We start from the raw sequence: 26,124 nt of genomic DNA on the forward strand, positions 1-26,124 counted from the left end.
CAATCAAGATCCATCCTAAAGAAAAGTTTATACCGCATACTATCATGGTACATCGTCTTCCATAGTTCATGGTAATAAGGCATAAAAGGCAACCGATAATTTGGGTGATAGATACAATAGAAGCTAGACAAAAATTTTTCCAATATTATGTGCAAATGAGTGCATTTTACAAACAATATTTTTTTATTTTATAAAAATATTTCATCATTTTTTAAAAATATGCATATGATACATATGACAATATTTTTTCTATTTGTATTTATATATAAATTTATGCAATATAACAATAAGAGCAGATTATTTATTCTTGTTGTTAGTTATAATTCAAATATTGAGTGTGTAGCACAGACTAACAATGAGTGTAATAACAGTTATTATTGTTAATAAAGATATATTTTGTAAATAAATAATACTGAAATTGTGTTAAAACAATTACCAAATAAAGGTACTTCCATTTCATTTATAGTTATCGATGACATATTACTTGTCAATACCGGAAGTACTACAGAGGAGTATCCCATAGCGGCTCCTGTATTAATTTGAGTCAAGTTGCAAATAATGATGTGAAGAAACTACAAAAAATTATATGCATAGAAATTAAATATTAAAAATTAAAAATACGTTAGAAAGCTATGAACTAAAAAACAATATAAATGTGTAAATAAAAGAAACAAATATAATTATCATGATCTAAAACAAATAACAGACATCGTTTCGGGTCAACCTCAATGTTAACATATTTATCATGTAAACATATTTAAATAAAACAGATCAACTAAAATGACATATTTTAATTAAATGGATCAACTAATAAAATAATATAAAATAATAAATTGCCTGTAAAATCGCATCCTGTCATCAATCTGATATCGTCTGCAACAATATAGCGTATATTTTAGATGTCAAAATAATAAAAATTCTTATTGGTGTCAAAGTGCACAAGTATCGTAAATTCAAAAATTCAAGTTAAAATTTATAAAAATAGTGAAAACAAACGTTACATTAACATATAATATCTAAAGTAATGAAAAGGCGAGAGCAATAAGATACATAGAGTGAAGGAATCGTTGAAAAAGTGGAGGGTTGGAAATAGTTTGGAAAAGGAAACAAGAGGAAAGTTCCTCTTATTCCCCTTCCTGTTTCCCTTTCCAAACTATTTCCAACCTTCCATTTTTTCAACGATTCCTTCACTCTATGTATCCCAGCCAGACGACAAAAGTTTCTTCGCAATACTGCTTCCAAATTTTGTATTTTTTTGCCAACGTCGAATTAAATATGCTGTCTTGGTAGAAGAATTTTTGTATTAATACAGATGTGAAAGATTTTTTTTAATCATTGAACACTGTAACATTGTAATTCTAAGGTAACTTGTACTATAACATCAAATTATATGTATGAATCTTATAGACGGACTTTTATTATTTTATATTCAATATCAATATGTATAATACTTATTACTCTCGCCTTTTCATTGCTTTAGATATTATGTTAATGTAATTATGTTTGTCTCACTATTTTTATAGATTTTAACTTGAATTTTTTAATTTACAATACTTGTTAATACTTTGCGCACTTTGACACCAATAAAAACTTTTATTATTTTGACATCTAAAATATACGCTATAGTGTTGCAGATGTAATAACAGCTTGATAATGACAGGACGCGATTTTACAGATGGCAATTTATTGTTTTATATAATTTTATTAGTTGATCCATTTAGTTGAATTTTGTCATTTTAGTTTGATCTGTTTTATTTAAATATGTTTACATGTAACATTGTGAGAATGACCCTATTGGGCTCGAAATGACGTTTGTTTTAGATCATGATAATTATTGTATATTTGTTTCTTTTATTTACACATTTATATTATTTTTTGGTTCATAGCCTTTCTTAACATGTATTTTTAATTTTTATTATTAAACCACATTACTTGATGTATTTTAGATATTAAATATGATATTATTATCGTCTTTATTTTTGTTATGTCAAAATGTATTACCCTTTTTCTTATTTAAAATTGTACAAATTTAATCTTACGGAATTTTAATAAAAAATTCTTTCATAGAAATTTTGTCTTAACTTACATTAAAATAAAGAAAAATCTTTGTTTTTTCTTTTTATTAAATATGTTTAAATACTTATTATTTTTATTGAACATTTAAATGGCTTACGTACCAAAAAAAGCACTTCTCTTCGCACATTCAATCCTAGATACATTTTTATATTTACCATATTGTCACTGCCTCTGGAAAAATTTTGCGAAAAACACAAAGTATTTCTATTATTATTATTTATGTTCTAATTGCACTATAATCCATAAAATTACAACATAAATAATTTATTAGACAATTCTTAAACAATTCATTAAGAATAAAAGTTGTGATTCAAAATTATATTTAAGACAATTTCAAAATTGACATTTTCACATGTTTAATTGTATATTTTCCGAAGTATTAACTGTTATTTATTATAACGTGCACACTTAAAAATACGATTTTATAGACAATGTGTTGTATATCTAGTGTATGTTAAACAATCTTCGATCGAAAACTTCTAATTAAAAATACATAATAATTATCCCAAAGTTTTCAATTAGACTTATTGTATCGTCGAAAGTAATGTTTGAACTGATCCACTGTTTTTACGTGTATGCAATTGTTTAACGTTTCCGAGTAACGTTATCAGGAAAAGAGTAAAGTAAAAATATTTTGCAGTAATAGCTAACCACGTCACATAAATTATTGTAAAATATGAACTCGTTCATGGATGACCAATGCCATAATTACCGACGTAATTATGCGATAACTCAAAGAATTTATCATACTCGAAATTTTTTGTTAATTGTAGTATTTAATACACTGATGACGTAAGAATTTGTCATACTGAATAATAATGCATATCTCTCAATATACGATATAAGGGATCCCTTGCACTTTTTAAATATCTTTTTTAAATATAATTAACATAGCAATAAAAGCAGGTTAATGAGAAACAGCGCAGATATGTGAGCGCCAAATTTTTTAATCGAAAATATTTACTCAGACAATTGTACAATGTTTTCTTTATTATATTTAAACGTTTCAACTCTCTTTGGTCCTCATCAGCAATATTAAAAAAGACAAAATCACATTGAAGGTAAGTCACTCACAGATTGACAAAACTGAAGTTATGTTAAATCTTAATGGAAAAAAGCGACAAACAAGAAGCTCTGAACTATACTAATTAATAAAACAGATTGTCTTGCTAAAATAGATTATTCTCTATTATAAAGATCAAGACATATTAATATCAAAGAACTGAAAAAGATACGGGCAGTAGGAATCAAGTGCAGAAGACGTTCAAATAATATATCTATGAAGTGTGAAACTTCTTTATTCACTAAAACTTGACCGAAATATCTACTTATTTATTTGTGAATTTTAAATTTATGACTTGCGTTAACATCTATTGTTGTGGCTGTATGTTCTTTATTATTTATATTTTGGAATTTTACATTTTTTTAACCACTTTAGAATACGTTTATTTGACGTAATAGCTGTTCAATTTTCTCTATATTTACGCAAGCGACCTGCTATATTTGTTTCTCTTGTTACTTCTTTGATGAAGATCGGCTTATCGTCCTATTGCTGGACTTCTCCGATGAGCGTGTCGCTTCTTGATTCTAGGGTTTGAAACAAATCGTCTTTTTCTACGCTCCCTGTTGGTATCTTTGATAGCCCATCTGTCGATATTTGGCTGGTGGGAATTTTGCGTTTCCATGTTCTTAAAGGTTTCCGTGAATTCGTAGTTTTTTCGGGAGCTTTAATGTTAGTACAGGCTTTTTCCATAGAGATTTTGTCTCCATTACTTGTTTACTAAATTTTTCGCCATATAACCCACTTGATCCGCTTTGGCTGCTTCTAAAGTTGGTTTAATAGCCTTGTTCATCAGAGGAGTAATGAATGCTTTTCTCGTCAGCGATTGCTGATGATACACATCCATTAGTAGCTGGCCTACATCACAAAAATATTATATAAACTGTTTCTAGTTTATGTCTTCCTCAGGTACATCTAACAATATGAATATTGCTGCTGCTAATGCTGAGATCGACGATCCAATACAATTTTGTGTTTCGACAAAATGTTGATCCTTTTGCTAGCAATTTCTGTCAAAGCAGGTATTATTTCCAAATTTACTTTAGGGGCTTCAGAAAAAAGATCTCCTTTCTTTGGATAAATTTCTAAAATTGCTTTCTTATTGCTCTCCGGCAAATCGTTTTGTATTCATTTTTATCATCTATCTTTTAACTCAGCATAAATTTTAACTTCAATTAGTCTTGATCTTCTCCTAAAAGCTTAGAGATTTTCTCGGAAACAGTCTTTTCCGTAGAGGGGTTCTAATGCTCTCCTACGGTAGCCACTGTTTGACCTATCATGTCATTTATCTCCAAATTTTCTATATTTACAGGTTTTGAAGCAACTTGTGACAGGTTATTGCTTTTCATCGTTGAATTTTCTTCATTCTCCTCTAACTCGCCTGCAATATACATATACGAGGTCTGTTCAAAAAGTATCGTGAATTTTGAATTTCCGCGGGTTACGTATATGCGATTTTCGATTTTTTGTGGCGTTATGTTGGTACTCATGTCTCTCACTTATGCCGACAAGTTCGGCCATTTTGAATGTTCAGTTAATTTTTGACAGCTGCTTTGCTTGCACGTGTTTTGGCTCGTCTTCGATTTTTGCCTATTCCAAAAAATGGATCAAAGAATCTGTATCAAATTTTGTGTGAAAAACAAAATACGCACATCTCTTCTTTGTTGAATTATTGTTTCACGTATTGTATATATCTGCAAAATATTATATGTAATAATCTTTTTAATAATTCGCAAATAATTTCCATACTATGAAAACATATTAGTCCTAGAATATTACGTTTTAATATTATCCGGGCAACGCTTAAGTATTTTTTTCACTTTAATTCAGTTGACAGTTTTAATTACTTTTAGTCTATCTTATTTATTTTGCGTGAAATGCTTAGCTAATTACATTCATTTCATATCCGTTTTTTGATTAAGAGAAATATATTCAACACTTTTTTTTATGCACTTCGCGTAAATTTTTTTTTTAAAAAGATGTTTTTTAAGGTCCAAGAGTAAGTCAATTGGTCAATAATGAAATAAAAGATAAACATTTGAATTTAAGAAAGAAAAATTATGAATTTGATTCAAGCTAAAATCATATACAACAATACTCATTGTCAGTCAGAAATGACAATGGAATCGACATCAAATTAATGACAATTTGACGTCAAAATCATCAAATTCGACGTCGAAACCATCTAATTCTACGTCGATTTAACATTGATTCCATTGTCATTTCTCACTGGGTAACGTATAACGGGTAAGTTACTATTCACATCTATCAAATACAAATATCTCTCGTAAGGTGTTAAGTACATTCCAAATCTAATAATCGCAAATCTCACTTGCGGCGCTCATATAGCAACGTCAAGTGATTACACAAGTCAGTTTTGGTACGCGCTTTCATCATAGAAATCACAAGACAATCCAAATAACTCTGCAGCCAATAAATATTGTCTTTTATATCGATAACGTTGATAGATAGCGATAACGGTTGATCTTGAAGTGTATTCAGTTTTTACGTGCTACTATAACGTGAACAATATTTTTATTCCTGAGAATAATAATCTGTTATCGACATGGTAAAAGTATCACTGCGTATTCTTTATCGATAAATAGAGCGTATTCTTGTCTAATAAATCCTGCAAAAAGTACATAAAATTGATAATGAACTGTTAAGGAATACATACACGGATTTTGTTAAAGTGGAAATTTCTAATTCATTAAAGTGGTTTTATTTTAGCTGTACATGCGTATTAACATCCGGAAAAATGACTTCTCTCAAAGAGGAATGCGGCCATTTTATTCAGGTAGGTCAACAAATTTTTTAAAACACGTTTTCTTATTTTATAATACGATCAAGAGTATTTCAATGGATCGCTGTATGACTGGTCAAAAAGTTGACTTACGCATACTTACGTATATATTATGTAAGAAATATCAAATTTATATAAAAATAATTTTGTGCTTTTAAGAAGTATACAGTAACCAATCTAAACCTGTTTATACCACAAACTTTAATAAACAGACAGAAAAGCTCGGATAAGTAAAGTGTCTTGAAAACAAAGCATTTGAGAAAAAAAGGTTTTATACAAAAGTTGTAGGGTTCCAATGAATTGCATTAAATTGCGACACTCATTTGACCTTGAAAAGAAGTAATGGAGAAGCTCTCTAAAGATCTATAAAGTTAACTTTCAAATATTTAATAGAAATCCCCACTTCTCAATAATCTTGTAGTTGACATTAAAATTTACTTAAAGTAAACTACAATAAAACTCCTTTTAATTAAATATTTTTCGAGATAATAGTTAACATTCATTTTTACGTAAAAGTGAAAATAAAATAATCACTAATGGCCTTGAAAGATCATGTTCTTGAATAACATTCAAAAACTTTTATTATCGTCAATCAAACAGGTTGGATAATAATAATACTGGCAGTATTTGAACTTTGTTTTAACTCATACCTTGAAAAATACTTAACCAGAAGAAATTTCCTCATTCTAGTGTTTTAAAAATGTATACTTTTCAAAACATTACCAAAAATATAAAAATTTCATACATTATTCTATTGTTACGTTTAAATATGTAAAATTTGAGTACAATTTTCTTATTGGTTTGAAGGTTATTAAATTCTTTTGTTAATCTTGATTCTTATGTAAAATTATGTTTTGTACTCATTTGTAAATCTGATGAGAAAATAACATTAATTAAGAATTAAATCAAATTTTTAATATATAATAATTAATATACAGTAATTAATATTCATTTAAAAGTATATTAGAATACATAAAAGTTATTAATTTAATACTAAGAGAGAAAAATATGATGATTTTGCTGCATAAAACCATTATAAACCAAATTATTTGTCATTTCTGTTTTAGTTTCAAATTTACGCGCTAATATACAGAGTGTTCCGTAATTTTTGATTTATTGATTTTGTGTAAACAGAGCGGACTAAACTGAGTCAAAAAGTCTACTATTTTGCAATTTTCGCAATGGTTAACAAAATATTAATTATTAAAAATCGCTAAAATATTGGTTTTCAAAAATTTTTACTGAAATACTATCAACGTTACAGAAAAACAGCGATAGACAAAAATAGTTTTTTTTTTTTTTTCATAAAGTTCTGAGAATTTTTTTAGAATTTTTTAAGATTTTTTTAATACGTATTTTTCCATGTTGGTAAAAATAAGAAAATATGTACAGTACTAAAAAGTTGATAAAAAAATTTTGAAAAATTTTTTAAAGCTATATGAAAAGAAAATAAACAATTTTTGTCTCTTGCAGTTGTTCTGTAAAGTTAATAGTATTTGTGTAAAAAATTATTGAAGACCAATTTTCGACAATTTTTAGCAATTAATATCATGTTAACTATTGCGATAATTACAAAATGGTAGAGGACTTTTTGACTTAGTATAGTCCGCTCTATTTACACAAAAGCAATTGGCCAAAACTTACGAGACACTTTGTCATATCACAAAAGCTTTTAAAATAATATTGATTGATATTAATCTATTTTGATCGATTAATTTGACTAATACTTTTAGTTAATATTATATGTATAGTTAAAACATCTTTAAAAAGATCTTCATGTTAATTATAAGAATATTAAAAAATAGGAGTTTTTATTTGAAATTTTAAACATGACTGAAAATTCTTCCACTTGCGTTCAAAGTCAAATGGGTATCTCTGTTTGAAGCATTTATTAAAATCATATAACTTTTATATGAAACTTTTTTTCTCAAATGTATTATTTTTTGAATATTTTAGTCTAGGACTTTTTTATTACCCTGTATTTTGAACATACATTTTCCTCCTGAATTGTGCCAGAAATTAATTTAAATTTTTAACTCATAAGTGAATGTCCAAATAAAAAGCTTAAAAAGATATCAAATAATCAAATGAATTCTGCAAACTCAGGATTGACATCATACTTCAACTTTTTTTGCACTATTTATTGCGGTTATTGAGTGATAATGAAGTTAATGCTCGATAACCTTGCGATTATAAGCGCGATAATGAAATCTAATAATCTCGCAATTGCAAGTGATGAAATTTAATAATCTTGTAATTACATATGTTTGACGCAAAAAAACACCAGAACGAGACTAATCATTTCCTATAGTCTTTTGAACGTCCATATAAATCCTATGTCAAAATTGACAAATTCAAAATGATGAATTCATTATGGCAGATGTTAGAATTTAAAACAAATTCAGATTACGCTAAAATTTAGAGGCTTAAATTTAGATGATTTTAAATTTTCATATTTAACAGTCTAGATAATCTTTAAGTACAAATTAACATAATTGAAAGCTATTTAATAATCATCCATGACTTAACATGAATATCTTATTAACACGTTAAGCGCCGAGCCTATTCCTTTCTTTTCTTGTTCGCGCATTTAATTATTTATATTCAGTCTTTGCGCTTAACATGTTAAAATTTTCTATCATCAATCACTAATGACTAACACGATCTGAACAAAAGATATATTGTCAGTCACTAGTAACTGATATGTCGCTTATTAACGTGTTAACTGCTGTCGACACTAAAAAAATTTCTTTGAGGATTGAAAGAGTCTTAACAACATTGCATGTTGCAGTAATATTACAGAGATTTTACAATGATATTGCTGCAAATTCTGTGCAGAATGGACAGCATTCAGAAAGTTGTAAAGGACTATTAATCTCATTTTAATGTTTAGCAACAGTAATTTTTGTTGAGCAGTGTTATAGATAATAATAGCGATACGATCATTATCTTTTCTGTTAATGAACTGGCAACTTTTATTGTGATCTCATGTTTGGTGATAGCAAAATTTAAACGCATATGCTGCATCAATTTTCCATCTCGTCAAGAACCAATCGGTCTCACGAGTGAATGATACTGCCGATCGGTCTCGGAGTCCGAAGATCAGTGTGTCATATATGACGTGCGTACACAATATTATAATTTTAATCCTCTCTTACGCAAGTACTGAAAGTTCTATAATAACACTGTAATAACACATGTTGTATTACGTACAGACTTATTGTCTTAAAGCGAGTTGTATTTAATCGCTTTTAATTTATATGCGCGTGTCAATCCCCAACACAGAACATCTCCGAGTTAATACATGTTTCAACCATAAACATGTGTCTCTTTCATTATATTCTTTTGTTATAATTATACGGCATTAGCATTATTGTTATTAAATCGTCTTCTTCAATGACGTACAAGAGATTTTTGTAATTCAAATGTTAGAATGTATTATACTACTTTAAGAAGAATATAGTAATTAGTTGTACTTAATTGAAATAGACATTACCTAAACCTGAAGTGTATATTTATAATTAAACATTTAATAATATACATATATATTTACAATATATATTTTTATATATACAATATTATATATTCTTATACACATTCCAGACATTATTTATTTAAAAACGAGAGAAGTGATTTGTAATTAAAAATTTTGAAAATTTTGATAAATAAATTAGGAATATAATAAAATCAAATTATCGAATTACTGAATGGTGATATTTTGGATTTTAAACAGAAACGGCTATTTAGACCGAAAATCGATTTATTTTTAATAGACCATGTATTTTTTATTGCAAACTTGAGTTTGACGCGAAGAAACTGTATTGAAATTGTATTGAGCGATATCTTTGAAAGAAACGCTCGATAGAAAAATTTCATGTTTCTTCACGTCAAACTTAAGTCAGAAAATTGTAAATTACCCAGAAAGAACAATTAATCCATTGGAACTCGAAAAGAATTCATTTTCTTGACTTCTTTGAATTAACGTAATTTGTTCGAAATTAACAAGAATTCCTTTCCGACAATTAACAAAGGACTTCTTACAGAGTTAAATTGAAGAAATTCATTTTCTGTTCGTAATGGGTTCAAAAAAAATTTATTTTTGACTTAGTCACAATATCCTTGTACAAAATTATTTCCGTTACAAATCATGATCTGCTGCCATTAGAATTGTATCGTGCTTGAGAATAATTGCTGCAAGCATAATAGAAATTAGCTTTTGCAATAATGTTTGGTATACATATAAAAAATTTACATACAAATTATGTGTTACATATACAGGGTGTTTAGAATTTAAATGTTAAATCTTTGGGAGCGTGTAGGGGATCGATAAACTAAGAAAAAGATCGTATAGAGATATGTTTATTTTTGCTTCGTTTTGAAGAAAATTGTAAAAAAAAACAAAACGTAATAGCTTTATTCTCGTACTGCTTCTGAAATATTATCGTCACTGAAATCGTGCACGAAAACAATAATAATAATTTCGTTTTTAGATGAAAACTTTCTTGTTTGTTTACATTTCTGCCTTTTTCCTGTAAATTGGTCAGTTACTCGTCAGAAGTCATCGAGAATTACTCCTGTCACAATATGCCGTGTACATATTCTAAAGTTGAATATGCTGATATGATTTTCGTGTATGGGTTCTGCGACGAGAGGTCAAACATTTTGAACAATATCTAATTAAGCAAGTAAATACTATGTGAATGAGAAATGAAAAAGTACAAAAATAAAAACCACGTTTTGCCTATTTTGCGATTTTCTCCAAAACGAAGTAAAAACGAGCATATCTCTACAGGATTTTCTTTCTTAATTTATCAATTCTTTACATGCTCCCAAAGTTTTAACATTTTAATTTCAAACACCCTGTATAAGCATACATATTCATACATAATTATATGTATTTAAATATAAAAGTAAAATTTCATTTAAATAAAAGTGAAGTATGACAAGACAAAAATTGCTTATTTTCTTCTCATAAAGTTTCGAGAATTTTTAAAAAATTTTTTCATATCTTTAATATTTTTTATGTTGATAAAAATAAAAAATGCAGCATTAAAACGTTCTGTTAAAACGATGATAGTAATAAAAAATTCTGAAAAAATTCTTAGAGTTTTATGAAAAGAAAATAAACAATTTTTGTCATTTATTGTTTTCTATAAATTGATAATATTTGAGTAAAAAATTATCGAAGATTAATATTTGGCAATTTTTAATAATTATTATCGTTAACTATTACAAAAATTTTAAAATGGTAGAAAACTTTTCAACTCAGTTTAGTCCGCTCTATCTACACAAAAGCGCTTAACAAAAAATTGTGGAACACTCCATAATATGCTTTTAACAACTGATTTATACTTTAAAATATTTTCTTTGTTAAAACACTTTTGTCGTAAAATATATTTTAATTAATATTTATTTTGTATTTCGGAACATTTCAATAATCTCGATCTATTTAACTTTTCGATTCCAGAAAAAGTATAAAATGAATAGCTTTAGAACTCCAGCGTTAGAATACTATCTACAGTTATTTCGATTTTATTACAAATTTATTTAGATTAAAAAAGGATATCTTTTGAAAAAGAACTCACAATTAATGACATAAAAGTGAATTCTTTTGGGACACTTAGGAATACTTTTAGAAATGGGATAGAAAAAAAATTCATTTTGTAAGTCAGGAATAAAAAAAAATTTTTTTTGAATTTTCTATATTATCTAAGTAATTAAATAATAGCGAATAAAAAAAGAATATATTCTTATTATTAGATGTCATTTTTATTATTTTTGTTATCTTTTATGATTCTTAAAAATCATTCTTTTTTAATTTTGATAATTTTGAATAATAATTTTGATTTATAGTTGCGTGTAATTAATTTTTTAAATTATAATAATTCCGATTTTTCATGAAGTTAAAGTAGGTTAAACAAATTGAGTAAGAGAAGCATGCAACCAGAACGTGGGATGTTTTTAGCAAATGTCATATAATTTTAAATATTTAATCATACACAATTTATAAGCGTTTTGACCACTATCTGGTCACTTTCAGTAGTCACAAATATTTTTACAATTAAAATATACATATTTTAAAAATAACCAGACTTGTCATGTAATTTAAGATGTGATTTTTTTTGTCATATAAATTCATATTACAATAGTAAAAAGAATACAACTATAAATTTTAATGAAATTATCATATAATTCAAGCTGTAGTTTCTTGGTCCTATAAATTCGCGATAGATATCAGATTGTAAATTATTAATTGGTTATTATTAATTTAAAGACTTAAAACAATCTTGATAAGTTATCGAAGATACATCAGTCTTCAATATTTTCACGTTCTATGATTCTTAATTTTTATAATATTGATTGTTGTGCAAAACTATAAAATTTCCAGATTCTATTCTTTTTTAAGAATAATTGTATCAAAATGAGTCATAAGTTTACAATTATTCCTATTATTATATCATATCTGTTAGTTTATCTTTGATGATTGATAGAATAATATTTCACTTACATATTATATTTGTAAGTTAATTCAGTTTTGATGATTGATAGAATAATATTTATTTAATTATTTGTAATAATGAAAATTACATCCAGAAATCTATTTTTAGTGTTTTAAGTTGTCACTTTTAAAGTAAGAAAGCGATTTATTAAAAATTTAAAATATGTTAAATTTCAATCTATAGAGAAATTAAAATAATAAATTTTTCAAAAAGATTTCAGTCTCTATGGATATGAAACCTACTTTAAAGGTACATACAGGATGTTAAAAAGTAACAATAAATCTGTCGCACAGGGGCAAAATGGCCTAAATTGAGAAGAAAAGTTCTCTATCATTTTGTAATTTTCGCAATAGTTAACAAGATATTAATTGCTAAAAATTGCCGAAAATTGGTGTTTAATAATGTTTTACTTAAATACTATCAACTTTACAAAAAAACTGCAAGAGACAAAAATTGTTTATTTTTTTCTCATAGAACTCTAAGAATTTTTTTAGAATTTTTTCAGAATTTTTTAATACCATATTTAATACCTTTAAAAAGTTGATAAAAAATTTTTAAAAAATTTATAGAGTTCTATGAAAAGAAAATGAACAATATTTTTGTCTCTTGCAATTTTTCTGAAAAGTTGACAGCATTTGAGAAAAAAATTATTGAAGACCGATATTCGGTAACTTTTAGTAATTAATCTTGTTAACTATTGCGAAAATTGCAAAATGGTAGAGGACTTTTCGACTCCTTTAGTTTAGTCCTATGCGAGAGTTTTATCGTTACTTACCAAACACCTTGTATACATCACTACTGAATAAAACACTACTATATATTGAGTCATCAATAAAAAGTAATGAGATACAATAATACGCAGCACAACAATAATCTCATTCCAAGGTCGCCACGTATTAAATGATCTCAGAATGGTAAAAAAAGGACAGCAGCTGGTAAAATTAAATTCATCTATAAAAGTCTTTTGTAACTAATACCACTTATACAAATGTTAGCAGACTTTGGCCAAATATATTTGGCAAATATTACATCTTACGTTAATTATTAATTACATTTGCGATTGAGATCTGTTTTGCAAGTGTTAACATTTATTTGCTTACGATATCTCGTGACAATGGCAATACTGTCACTTATAGGAGATACTGAAAATGACGTAAGATGCGGTGTTCTTCTATAAACCACAAGTGTCATTTCTTATCACTTTGGGTATTCAAGCATTGTAATTGTAGATTACCAAGAAAAATAATTCCACTGTTGTGGCAAATTGTGGCAAAATTATCACTACTAAATACTGCATATTCGTACTGGCAGCAACTAAATTTAATTAATAGAATTAATTCTAAAATTCATTATTAAAGCAGAATCTGTTGCGTTAATAAAAAAAATTTACTGAATATATTTCTTTTTAGAATAACGTTAATTTATTAAAGCAAAATATAATATATCTTTAGCAAATACTTTTTCTATATTGAAGCAAAACCACTTACTTACTGCTCACATAATTCACGACAAAACTACGACAAAAGAAATTTGTTATAGTAATCAAAACTTGATTTTTTATAAAACAAACAGATGCGCTTTGCGAAGGTCCTATAGTCATTTGTATTACCAACTAAACCATATATTTTTTTGTACAACAATTACAATTTTTCTCTTTCCTAGATTTTTAAAAGGATTTGAAAATCCTTGACTATAATTAAAGTATATGCATTAATACGTGTCTGAGGTGTAATTTAGCCAAGAACGTCAAAGAATTTCAAAATTGAGATCTTCATTATTTTTTAGTCCAATATGGTATTCTAGAGCTGTTACATAAAAGCTGTGCAATTTGTAATTACGAAATAATAATCTACAGATTAATAATTTGCACAAAGAAATAACGTGGAGTTCTTCGAATTCGACATAGACATCTAATTAAAACGTTACTGTTATACGAATATTTATGTGTATTATGTGTGCGTGAGATGTACTACTTTTCATTTATTATGTATATGATGATGTGTCAGTGATACGTAAATCGTCTGTGTGTAAATCCTATTTACACTATGATTATAATCGTCTTTAGGGTTCCCTTAACAGATGACGTGTTTTCTCATAAGGAAGATTCGATCATCTGTATAAAGCGGCAATTATTAGACCTATTGCATACTACTTATAAATAGATAAAGATGTATATTATATTTTTTGATTGCTCGCCTTAATGATATATAATATATTTCTGTATCCAGTATCATTTAAGCGCGATAACATGTTTGATTATAACACAAACTAACGATAATGCTGGATAAAATTATTTATTTTATTTAGTATTCTTTATGTTATTTATTTATTTATTGGATTTAATTCTTTTATATTTTTATTACATTCACTGACTGGACTTTTCTCTGCGTTGTAATACGTTGTTTATTATACTAACTTTTTAATTTATTAATTTACTTTTTTTATATTTATCTGTCTATTATTTCCACTTTATTTCTAGTTTTATTTTTTTCTTTAGGTTGTTTTACATTTTATGGAGCTCTTGCTTCTCGCGAATTTTTTTTCAAGTTTTTCCGTTTTTGCTCTATTCTAGATACAAAAGTTATGCATCTAATAATTTTGGCTTCTGATCATAGTTTATTAATTTTATGTGTCATGCAAGTAATAGGCGAATCCCTTGGCACTGCAATAAAAAGTTGTTACATGCACTTTTCGCCACATTGTGTATGGCAATAGCCATCCTTGTCGAGCGATCATCAAATATCAATTGATCTATATCTACTCTTGTCAGGCCAAAAGAATGATAGTTTACTATTAGATATTTAGAAACTACACATTATACTGACGTGAATTAGATGTGGCGATCACCGATCACAAAAACATATTCAGTTATACTTTGCTTATGTAACCAAATTGTTTCGCAACAAAAAAGTTTGGATAATAAAATAAAAATTTATTCGTTCTTATAGCAAAATAATTTGTACAATTATAGTTAGCAATATTATATCTATTAAATAACAACAATTAGCACTTTTAATAAATCTCTCTGGTATCTACATAATAACTTATAGATTTTGCTAGAATAGAGTAAGATCTGCTATATTAGTAAAATTATAACATAAAATTATGTTGTAATTTTACTAGTATAGCAGATCAAATATAAAAAAATAGAATTGAATTTTCATTAATGTAAAAATTTAAATATATTCTGGTATACATTATAATTTTTATCTAAAGATTAGATATAGAGGAGGAAATCAGTCTTTACTTAAATTATGTATGTAAGATGGCATTAATGACGATATACAATTTACAGCAATGTAATTATCGTCAAATATATTTTTAATGGGTGCCCATTTTAAAAAGCAACACTAAATTAACGGATATGTCATGATACAAATTATGTCATGTAGTCGAATTATGTTATGTGGTAATTACAATATATATCTCGTTCGAGGAAGTTACGCAAGTCAATGTCAGCACGACTGAAGCGCAAATAAGACCGGAAAGAATTTAGAAGTCATACGATAAGTTTGTAATACGGAATTAATCAAAGCATCAAGTTTTATTGAAATCTCACGCCGATTGCTAATTAGTAGGGCAATCAAAATATGCACAGGGCATGTTTTTTTTTGTTTGATTAATAAAGAAAGAAACTAAATACAAATTTGTTTCATAAGAAGTTATGCATTTTGAGCCCTATGTTACAGCATATTTTGCATCTTTCATACATAAGAGCATATTTTTGCATATTTTATACATAAAAACATATTTTTGCCACGCGTGTACAATATTTACATATTTTATCTACTTTTATTGTATATTTTATCGTTTTCTAATTTAAGTTTATGATTAATTTTTTTCTATTATAATATAATAATAAATAGGATTTCTAAAATAAGTTTTTCTCAATCAGAAATATGCTAGAATATATTTTATATTTTTGAAAAAGGAATTGTTTAGATAAACAACTCACACGCCGCGATGCATTGGTGTGCAGATGTCAAAAAAATCACAAGGAGAAAAAGATTTCGCGCTTTTATGTTCAATCTTCTATATTTCTGTGTCATATAATACATCAAAAGCTCTCTCTCTCTCTCTCTCTCTCTCTCTCTCTCTCTCTCTCTCTAGAGTCACTATAATAAATAATATGCATTTGTTTAATTTTAATGCCCCGTAAGACTAATCAAATTTTTTAAAAATGTAAACACATTTTATCAAATTTATTTTATTTTGTTGTTATAAGTGTAAAAACTTAATTAATAATTTGAAAATTTGTACGATAAAAAATAATTTTTAAATGCATATATTTCTTTCTTTAGAGTATTTTCTTTTAATTTTACGCGCATATTTTAGGCGCTCAAAAAGGAATTTTTTTAGCATAATTTTTGGGATATATGCCTTTTTTTAGAACATTCTTTTAATTTTATAGAGCATATTTTAGGCGCTTAAAAAGGGATTTTTACAGCATAATTTTGGTTTCCTTACTAATTAGTCTTTCACTTTAGTTGTGGATTCAACAGATGTTTCAGATTAAATATTTACGTGCATGACATATTATAAATTCTATTCGCTACATATAACAAAACGTATGATTTAAAAATGCAATCGCATCTGATACTTTCGAGCATCTATTATATATTGTTGATTGATTTAAACACGGAGAGATATTTTTATTTTAATCAAATTGAAATAGTTAAATTTGTTAACATTTCTAATTGTTAAAACAAAAAGAATAAATATAAAATTATACATAACCTTTTAAAATAATTAATTGCTCAAAAATTATTGAATTGCTTTATAATCTAATTAATATATAGTATCTATAGATTTAATATGAAAGAGAAAATACAAACAAATCAAGAAATGAATTTTAAATTTAAAAAGATGCGATTGCTATTACGAATATACATATAATACCTAAGACAACAGTAATATCTAAGATTTAGTTAAAGGCAACTAAAGAGTTTTAATCGTTTACTATAATCAAGAATTAAACTTTTAACCATAATCATTAATCTATAAATTTATTAAATTTTGCTTAACTTCAATCATGTTTCCTTTCACTTTCTTTTCTTTGATATAACCGAATTATGCATTTCGTTTTTCTTTTCCTTTCAATCAAAACCATACGACATTTTGATAAATTACAATCTTATCATTAATGTCACTATTATTGTTAATTACATTGTCAGATTTAACATTGTCACATCAATTTGCGACCCGTCAATTATCAATGATCCCCCGATTGTTTTTCTACGTAATAGCCTCTTTCTTATCAATACAAAATTCTCAGTAACAGAAATATATACACGCTTTATATTTGATATTCGCGTATGTATTGCTCAGCGATACAGCGGATCATCATGCTGCGAGAATGGTCCCGGAGTGGAGAACGTGACCGGGTGTAGCAGATAAATTCCGTACGTCGTTCTCAGTCAATAACGAGTTCCCAGTTAGCTCTGATCACCGCGGCTACATCCGAAGACTTATTATATCTCGCGCTAATCGAGAGACTCGCGGATGTTGGAATATACTGGACGATTTTTCCCAAGGCATACACGCACAAAGAGAAATATTTTCGAACATTTTAAAAGAAGCTGGATCGTGCAACGTAGAAAAATTATATCGACAGATTTATAAAATTTTTTAACTTGTTACGATGAAGACGATCGCTCGGACATAATAGCGAGCATTGGACGTATACGTTTACAGATCTTAAGACAAAGACGGCTCAAAAAATTGTAGATATCTTTTAGAATTGTCCGGAGCAATCTGGTGAATATTGAAAACATCGCTTAAAACAATAAAACCGCTAGTTGCAAGTTAAACGCGTTATTCTTTAAAGATCGAAGAAGGCGTTATATAAACAGACAGTTTAGAGAATAAACAATTCAACGTAAGTCGGTGTTTATTGTATGTGTATACGATGATATTATATCTAGACAAAAAATATTAAAAATGGAAGAGGGAGATGCAATCTAAAAAACTCCGCGACATATCTAAACGGAATAGTAGTTAAATTTATTTCAAGTCGTTCAACGCTTTCGCATCTTTTCAATCAAATTCCAAATCACTTCACACTCTTATATCTTTTAAATGTAAGCAATCGATTAATAATTATGATGGTTTAAAGTACCTTTCAATATGTAATATCGAGATTATCTTATTATCAAGATAAATACTAGAATCGAATATTGTAGATATATGATGTAGATAAAAGATTAAACCGCGACAAAGAGAGAGTGAAAGGTAGCACTAGTAACGAAGATAAAAAAAGACTGATATCTTTTTCTAAAATTGCAAATAACGTTTTGTGAGGAAAAATCACCGAATAGGTTACGATCGTGATATTATTTAATTGATACGCTTAATTATCAGAAAATAAAATCAAATAGAAGGAGACACCATGACGAACACGGATATTAATGACACGAACGAACGAACAAATACTAATAATGTGAAAGAACAAACAGATGTTAACAATACGAATGAATACAAGGACATTAAAAATGCAAACGAACATGTTAATAATGCGAATGGACAAACACATCTTAACAATGAGGGTATTAATGACACGAACGAACGAACAAATACTAATAATGTGAAAGAACAAACAGATGTTAACAATACGAATGAATACAAGGACATTAAAAATGCAAACGAACATGTTAATAATGCGAATGGACAAACAAATCTTAACAATGAGGGTGTGTATGTATTAACGTGCATGGAAATCAAGGTATGTACATATTTCCAGCAAGATGTAATATAAACCCAAATTTCAAATTGTATAATAATAATAAGAATATAGACTGTAACGAATAAATCTAACAAACATTAAAATTACGAATAGGCTGATACCAGATGGTAACGTAATAATTCGTTTTATTAACAATAAGGAACTCAATATACCCTCAAAATAGTTTATATTATTATGTTATTATCGAAGATGATAATAACATAATAATATAAACTATTTTGAGCCTCCCGGTACATAATGTAACTGACTGATAAAGTGATAAATATGATAAGTGTGACGTAATTAACGTTATATAGTGTATATAAATTGCATGAAATATTTTCAACGAACTCTAAAGCGCATCGTTATGACAGTGTGTTATCATGCTTTGTAAAATCTAATTAACAATTTATAAGTTAACATTAAGTAATAACATAAAATGATAAAATAAAGTGTAGATTTTTTAAAATGGAAATATGATGCGTTTTAAAAAATTGTAGTGGTCCGCGAATAAGGATCTTGTGTAGGGTAAAATTGAGTTTTATGAACACTGTAGGTAATGTAAGAACTCTTAATATTTGTAACGGTCAGTATTAGTAGTGCCAACTTTTGTAAAAAGATGCATCTGCTTCGCGACATTCTAATATGCTGCACACAAAGTTTAAATTAAATTTATATACTTTGGATATTTGTTATGTTAAATAAGAAGGAAAACATTATTTTTTATTTCTCTTACATTTTTCCCTCTAACTTTATAAGATTCTCAATCTACATTAAGACAAGATATTTTGTTCTGCGTGTTAATATTTGTAAAGTAAATAATATTGAACCATTCTAATCTCACAAAGTCCCGAAACAATTGATTTATTGCACACGGGAATTTTTCGAATAGGTATGCATGATTGTTTATAATGCGCACGTTTATTTTATTCTTTATCGTACACTGAAAAATCAGTGTGGCAAGGAGTCAATCACTATCAATCAATGTACATTTCTTTAGAAATATATTATGACAGTATAATAATGAAACAGGCAATGCTAGCAGTACTAGCAATAATACGCTAGCAATGTGCTAGCAATACATTAACAATACTTGGCAATATTGCGCAGTTGATGGCAATACATAGAATAACAATATTAACAATACAATAGCAATGCTAGCAATGTTGTATTGCTATAATTAGCAACCACTGTATGTTTTTTTAGTAGTAGTTGACTTCTTGGAGTCTAGTAACAGCTATACTAAATTATATAGAGAAAATATGCCAATCAAATGTTTAGTTAATACAACTAAAAATAATGTTATTTTTATAAATATTTGAGGAACAGACTTTCAAAATACGTTTTGTCCAAAATTTGTAATTTTCAGAAAACGAGAAAAAAAGATACTATGCACATGAAAAAATTACGTACTTTACGGAAAATAACAATATGCCAATCAGTAGGATATGAAATATTAAACAAAATTGTTAAGCAATTGCTAAAAATGTTAAACAAATGCATTTTGTTTGTTTCTAGTTAAAAAAAACATAATGCATTCCGAAATGTCTATGTTTTTTCAGCATATAAATTAATAACGAAAAAATGCTTTCTGGATATCTCAGAGTAGCTTATGATATGAGTCTTTCAACACTATGTCACCTCTAACTAAATAAATGAATTTTTGGACAAAACGCATTCTGAAATTCTATTCTTTATTTAATAAATATTACCAAACTGTAACTATTAAGTAATACTTATTAAATGTTTGTAAAAATAACATTATTTTTACGTATGTATACACACACACACACACACACACACACACACACACGCACGCACGCACGCACGCACGCACGCACGCACGCACGCACGCACGCACGCAGGGTTGGCAAGTACATAAATAATATTATTAAGAAATAATTTTGAAAATATGAATTTTATATATTGATAATTCTTTTTAAATATTATTTACATGGATAAATAGAATAATTTTATTATAAAACTTGTATGAAACATTTTTTGATACTTTGAATAGTTTTCGATATATAATAAAAAAAACATTAAATCCGTTTTACGCGCGCGCATAAGAGATAGTTTTATCACTTAAAGATACTAGAGCAATGCGATCGAACTTAATCAATGTATTACTACAGATTTTTTTAATTCCAAAATAAAAATGTTGATACCGTTAATTCATTTCTGATATTATCGTTTTATCTCACTTAAATGCATACATCTGGTTTTATCTAATATATTGCAGCACTATCTCTTGCAAGATTCGGCACCTATTTGCTAGTTACAATTGCTGCTCTGTTTTACTCTTTACACCGACTTCATTCGTACATACAAATAAAATTTTTGAATTCTTCTTCCTCTTCTTATACTAAAGTTTTTAGTTTATTTCTACAAGCATAGTTATTATATTTTCATGTAATCTCTAGTGCGATTTAAGCTTATCTCAAACGTACAAAGTCTAAAACTCTTATGTAGCACATGTTATCACGAGTCGACTGTAGTATGTAGAAATCAATGACAAAACATAATTTTTCAATTTTTTTCGTTTTTCGTATAAAATTGTTATCTGCACGCTGTATTTTTGTATTCTACATTTTAACTGAAAAAAAGATTTTTAAATTGTAAATACAATTAAAAGAGTGGAGAATTTGAAAATTAATAATATTTGATCGGTAAAACAATTCTTGCATCCTTTTAAAATTATTGTTCTAAACTAATATTTTATAAATACATCCATTTACACAATGTAAATATATATAAAATTTATAATTAAAATAAGAATTAGATACTTTTGCTGGGTTTCGTGTAAATTCGATCATCACTTAATTCTCAGCAATATTACTGGACATATTTTTATATAAAAATAATTTTATTGAGGACCAATTAAAATGATTTTTACTTTTACTTTTCAAGCATTTTCACTTTTCAAGAGATTATCTCTACTTTTAAAGATTATCAAATCTATCAATTATTATTCTTATTCCCAATGATGTAAGTTAATATTTAGCTACATGAATCTAGTTTATATCGAAATATTTATAGCGTTTTTTATTGGCAGAATCAGTGCGCATTCAGTGCACATTAAATATGTACACTATTCTAATCTAAATGTAAAGGTGAGATATTCCAATTGATAAAATGCCCAACGAGTATTTTATCAAATAACACAATAAAATGTATTGAATATTTCGCATTAATTCGTTTCTATATTTTTATTGAACATTTGTATGACGATTTGTGTACAACAGTAAAGTTTAATGTGCACTGAGAGCACACTATTTCTGTCAATAAAAATGCTTATCTTAGCTTAATATATTTGCATATGTAGCAAGTTATATCTTTTAACTCAGTAATTATAAGTGTAATTTACTTATGTTTTATTTTGTATGATACTTAAAATAGCATTATAGATGCATAAATACAATCCGCGAGTACACGATATATTCACGCACACATACATATATATTATTTATATTCAAATAAACATTCGCATATATTCCAATAACATTGAAATATTAGATCTGTCTTTTTTGTATAAAAGTTTTATAAAAATTAAAAAAATCATCTGGTATCGTCCAGCAGTTATAAAAAACAAACTTTTATTATTGCATGCGTATAGGGTAATTGCGGCAAATACGCCGCGGGATTTATGCCGCAGAAGTCAGAAAAAATAGAAGGAGTGGGGATAATTTTCCGCAACTACTTTGTTACATGCCTTTATGTTATATTAGTATTATGTTACGATTTCAGTTTCTTACTGTTAATATTAATGAAATTATTGTGAGTTCAATGGATTTGTCACACGCGTTGAGTAGCACCATCATAAATGATTACTGTAGGACGTGCAAAAGACTTATTTCGTGATACATGAGTGTAGAGGAATAGTAAAGCATGTTGCATAACAAAATATAAGTACTTTGCTCTTGTATTCTTTGTTTAGTTTGTTGTCTTGTATATCCCACCTGTTTGGGATATACGGCATTTTTAACGGGCGGGATTTATGCCCAAAGTATACAAAGTAGGAACATTGCATTCAGTGCACTAAATGCAATAAACGCATTACTTGAAATGCATACCTCATGTCATAACACTTGTAATACATGTGGAAAGATTGTAATTATTATTTATTACTTTATATACATATTTATCATTTTAATTCCTTAATAAAACTTTATTAAAACGCATTTTATAAGTTATTGTGTCATTTTATGACTTATTTATATGCATTATTTGTAAATTTTTCATGAGCCGCACATATCCCCTTTCCTCCTATGAGTAGCCATATATTCCACCCCTATGGAATATATGGCAAAAATACAAGGGTTTAAAAAAATTCATTTTTTTAATACAAAATATAAGTATTTCGGATTTCCAATATTTTTTTCATAATAATAGACAGTTCAAAGTTTTTATTGAGAGAGTTTGTTTACTTTAAACATAGTAAATAATACTTAATAAATTAAGTTTTTGATAGGTGCGGCCGAAATTACTCTATGTTCATATACACTCAGCAACAAAATTATCACAACATAAATTTATATTAAAATTTTGTATAACTTCAAGCAACTCTATGTGCTTGCATATTAATTCCATAAAAAATAATTGTATTTAAAGTTTTTTTCCATTCTTAAAGGTAAAATTTGTGTTTTACAAGTAGTGTACACACACACACACACATACGCATGTAAGATAAACCTCTTAATGACTGGACATGTATATACCTATGTGTCTAGATACACAAAAATTTATTACTATTAATCTCTCAAATGCTTTAATTTTTTATTATTGTATTATAATTTAATTGCATTTAAAGATTACAATTAAATTATAATATTACGTTTTAAAAAGTATTTGAGACTAACATTAATTTAAATAAATAAAGTGTTATATAAATGTCCAGACATAGATATGTATTAGGTTGTTCGGAAAGTAATTTCATTTTTTCTCAACAGAGGACTTATTGTATTTTTTCACAGCCAACTTCACACTTAAGCCGCATAATCATTATATATTTTGACAGCTGATATAGCAAGGCTTGCTTGTGAAAAAAGTTCGATTGATTCTACGTAGTTTTTGGTTGGTGCCCTATCAAATATGGAAAGTGAAAAGCAGCATTTTCGGCATATTTTACTTTTTTACTATCGAGAAGGTAAAAATGCTGTTCAAGCAAGAAAAAATTATCCGATGTGTATGGAGAAGATGTATTGACAGAACGCCAGTGCCAAAACTGGTTTGCAAAATTTCGATCCGGCAATTTTGATGTTGAAGATGCACCACGTTCTGGAAGGCCAGTTGAAGTTGATAAAGATACAATAAGGCATTAATTGATGCAAACCGGCGAATAACAACTCGTGAGATCGCTGAGAGATTAAATTTATCGAATTCGACCGTTCATGATCATTTGAAACGCGTCTGATTGAAAATCGTCTTTCATTTTCATAAGAAAAAACGAAATTACTTTTCGAACAACCTAATACATGTCCAGTCACTGGGACCGGACAGTACCTATGTTCGGATATCCCTATATAGTATAATAATAATAATATAATAATAATAACGTCAAATGCTTCTTCTTGCCTCCCTCTTTTCGCCTATGATGCAGATGTTAATATAGCCGCTAAACCGTTACCTCTGTTGCATGCATGTCTCATGCATGCAACCAATATGAGATTCATAATTGAGTGATGTCACTCGTGCGGGTCATGTATAGTAAGTCTTACATGGATCAAAGAGACACGTCCTCATATGAGGATGCATATGTGGTGATATGCGCGCACGCTGAGGATAATCCTCACGCCTCTTTTTTATGTAACTGATCAGCTGGGATATTTTTTATACTTCAGTTAAAAGTTATTATATTAAAGATATATTATTTGTTAGTGATTGTTTCATAATTCATTTTTATGTAAGGATTATTACATTATGTAAGAACACTTAATTAACATTTTCTGAAAAAATTATGGAAAAACCAAAAAAAAAGGAAAAAGCCTTATTATTAAATAGCTTATTGTGACAGTATTTACAAAAAATAAAGATTAGTTAACAAAACATTTTTATAAGAAGAGTTTTTTTAGGAAATTGTATAGTTAAATGTCGTAAAGACTATTATTAAAAAAATTAGACTTTTATTTATAAAAAAGACTATTATTAATAAAATATATTATGTAAAATTTATTTTATAATAACTTAAATAATTTAAAGTAAGGCTAAGTTGTTGTCATATAAAGTCATTTTTAATGCTATGTTTTCTATAATTACTAAAAATAATTCAATTTTATATTATATTTCCCATTTTTAATGATTTATTATTTTATTAATAATTATTAAATATTATTTATTATATTAAAACAAATTATTTATTGCATATTGTACATATAAGTATAAATTACATATCCTTTTTCAATAAAAATAAACATTTTGGAAAAGCTATAATCTATAATAAGTACATATGTACAAACTTTATATGTAGCCCTTGCTATTTTGTATGCATATATAAGCATACATATTTTTAAACAATAGTTATTCTTTTGTTCTATATTAACTTTTACAGTTACACATTATTATTTATGTATTATATACAAATATATTATGAATATTTATAATTTTATTTTATACTATTTAACTTGTATATTTTACATTTCAAAATTATAATATATGTTCTTTTATGTTTAAAATTTTTTATTATGTAAATGGTCATCTGGGGTGTTTTTTACACTCCAGAAGATTTCATTAGATTACTGCTATGAATAAATGCGTGATACACGCTATTTGCTATATGAATTATGTTCCTTAAACTTTGATCGAAAAGTGAGCATTGATTCCCGATCAGTAAAATAAACTACTGCAATGTGAGCTTCGTTTTTCTGACGCTGGCGTGTAGAAAACACTCCAGGTGTGCATTCTCGGATACTTTAATCAAATGTTTCTTCATTTATTTTTGAAAAAAATATAAGTGTACAGGGCACTT

General features: G+C 27.3%; 2 protein-coding genes across 5 annotated transcripts in view; one reads left to right on the plus strand and one right to left on the minus strand.

The window, feature by feature from the left end:
* The window catches only part of LOC108755583 (facilitated trehalose transporter Tret1-like), a 12,269-nt gene extending 10,050 nt beyond the window's left edge, over positions 1–2,219 (minus strand). Inside the window, exons 1-3 of the mRNA XM_018498682.1 lie at positions 2,178–2,219; positions 437–572; positions 1–123 (exon numbers count right to left, since the gene is read on the minus strand). Of these exons, the coding sequence (XP_018354184.1) occupies positions 1–123; positions 437–572; positions 2,178–2,219 (301 nt within the window). The remainder of the gene's footprint in view (positions 124–436; positions 573–2,177) is intronic.
* A 2,598-nt stretch (positions 2,220–4,817) lies between these two features.
* Positions 4,818–26,124, plus strand: part of LOC108755577 (facilitated trehalose transporter Tret1-2 homolog) — a 37,905-nt gene continuing 16,598 nt past the window's right edge. Inside the window, exons 1-2 of one of the 4 annotated variants that reach the window (XM_018498667.1) lie at positions 4,818–4,846; positions 5,867–5,933. In XM_018498667.1, the coding sequence (XP_018354169.1) occupies positions 5,895–5,933 (39 nt within the window). In that variant the 5' untranslated portion in view covers positions 4,818–4,846; positions 5,867–5,894. Of the gene's footprint in view, positions 4,847–5,725; positions 5,934–17,907; positions 18,318–18,799; positions 19,161–26,124 lie in introns of those variants that run through there. The other 3 variants (XM_018498664.1, XM_018498665.1, XM_018498668.1) reach the window with 3 other exon arrangements.

The sequence above is a fragment of the Trachymyrmex septentrionalis genome, unplaced genomic scaffold, assembly GCF_001594115.1.
Source record: "Trachymyrmex septentrionalis isolate Tsep2-gDNA-1 unplaced genomic scaffold, Tsep1.0 scaffold89, whole genome shotgun sequence".
In the NCBI taxonomy this organism is placed as follows: Eukaryota; Metazoa; Arthropoda; class Insecta; order Hymenoptera; family Formicidae; genus Trachymyrmex; species Trachymyrmex septentrionalis.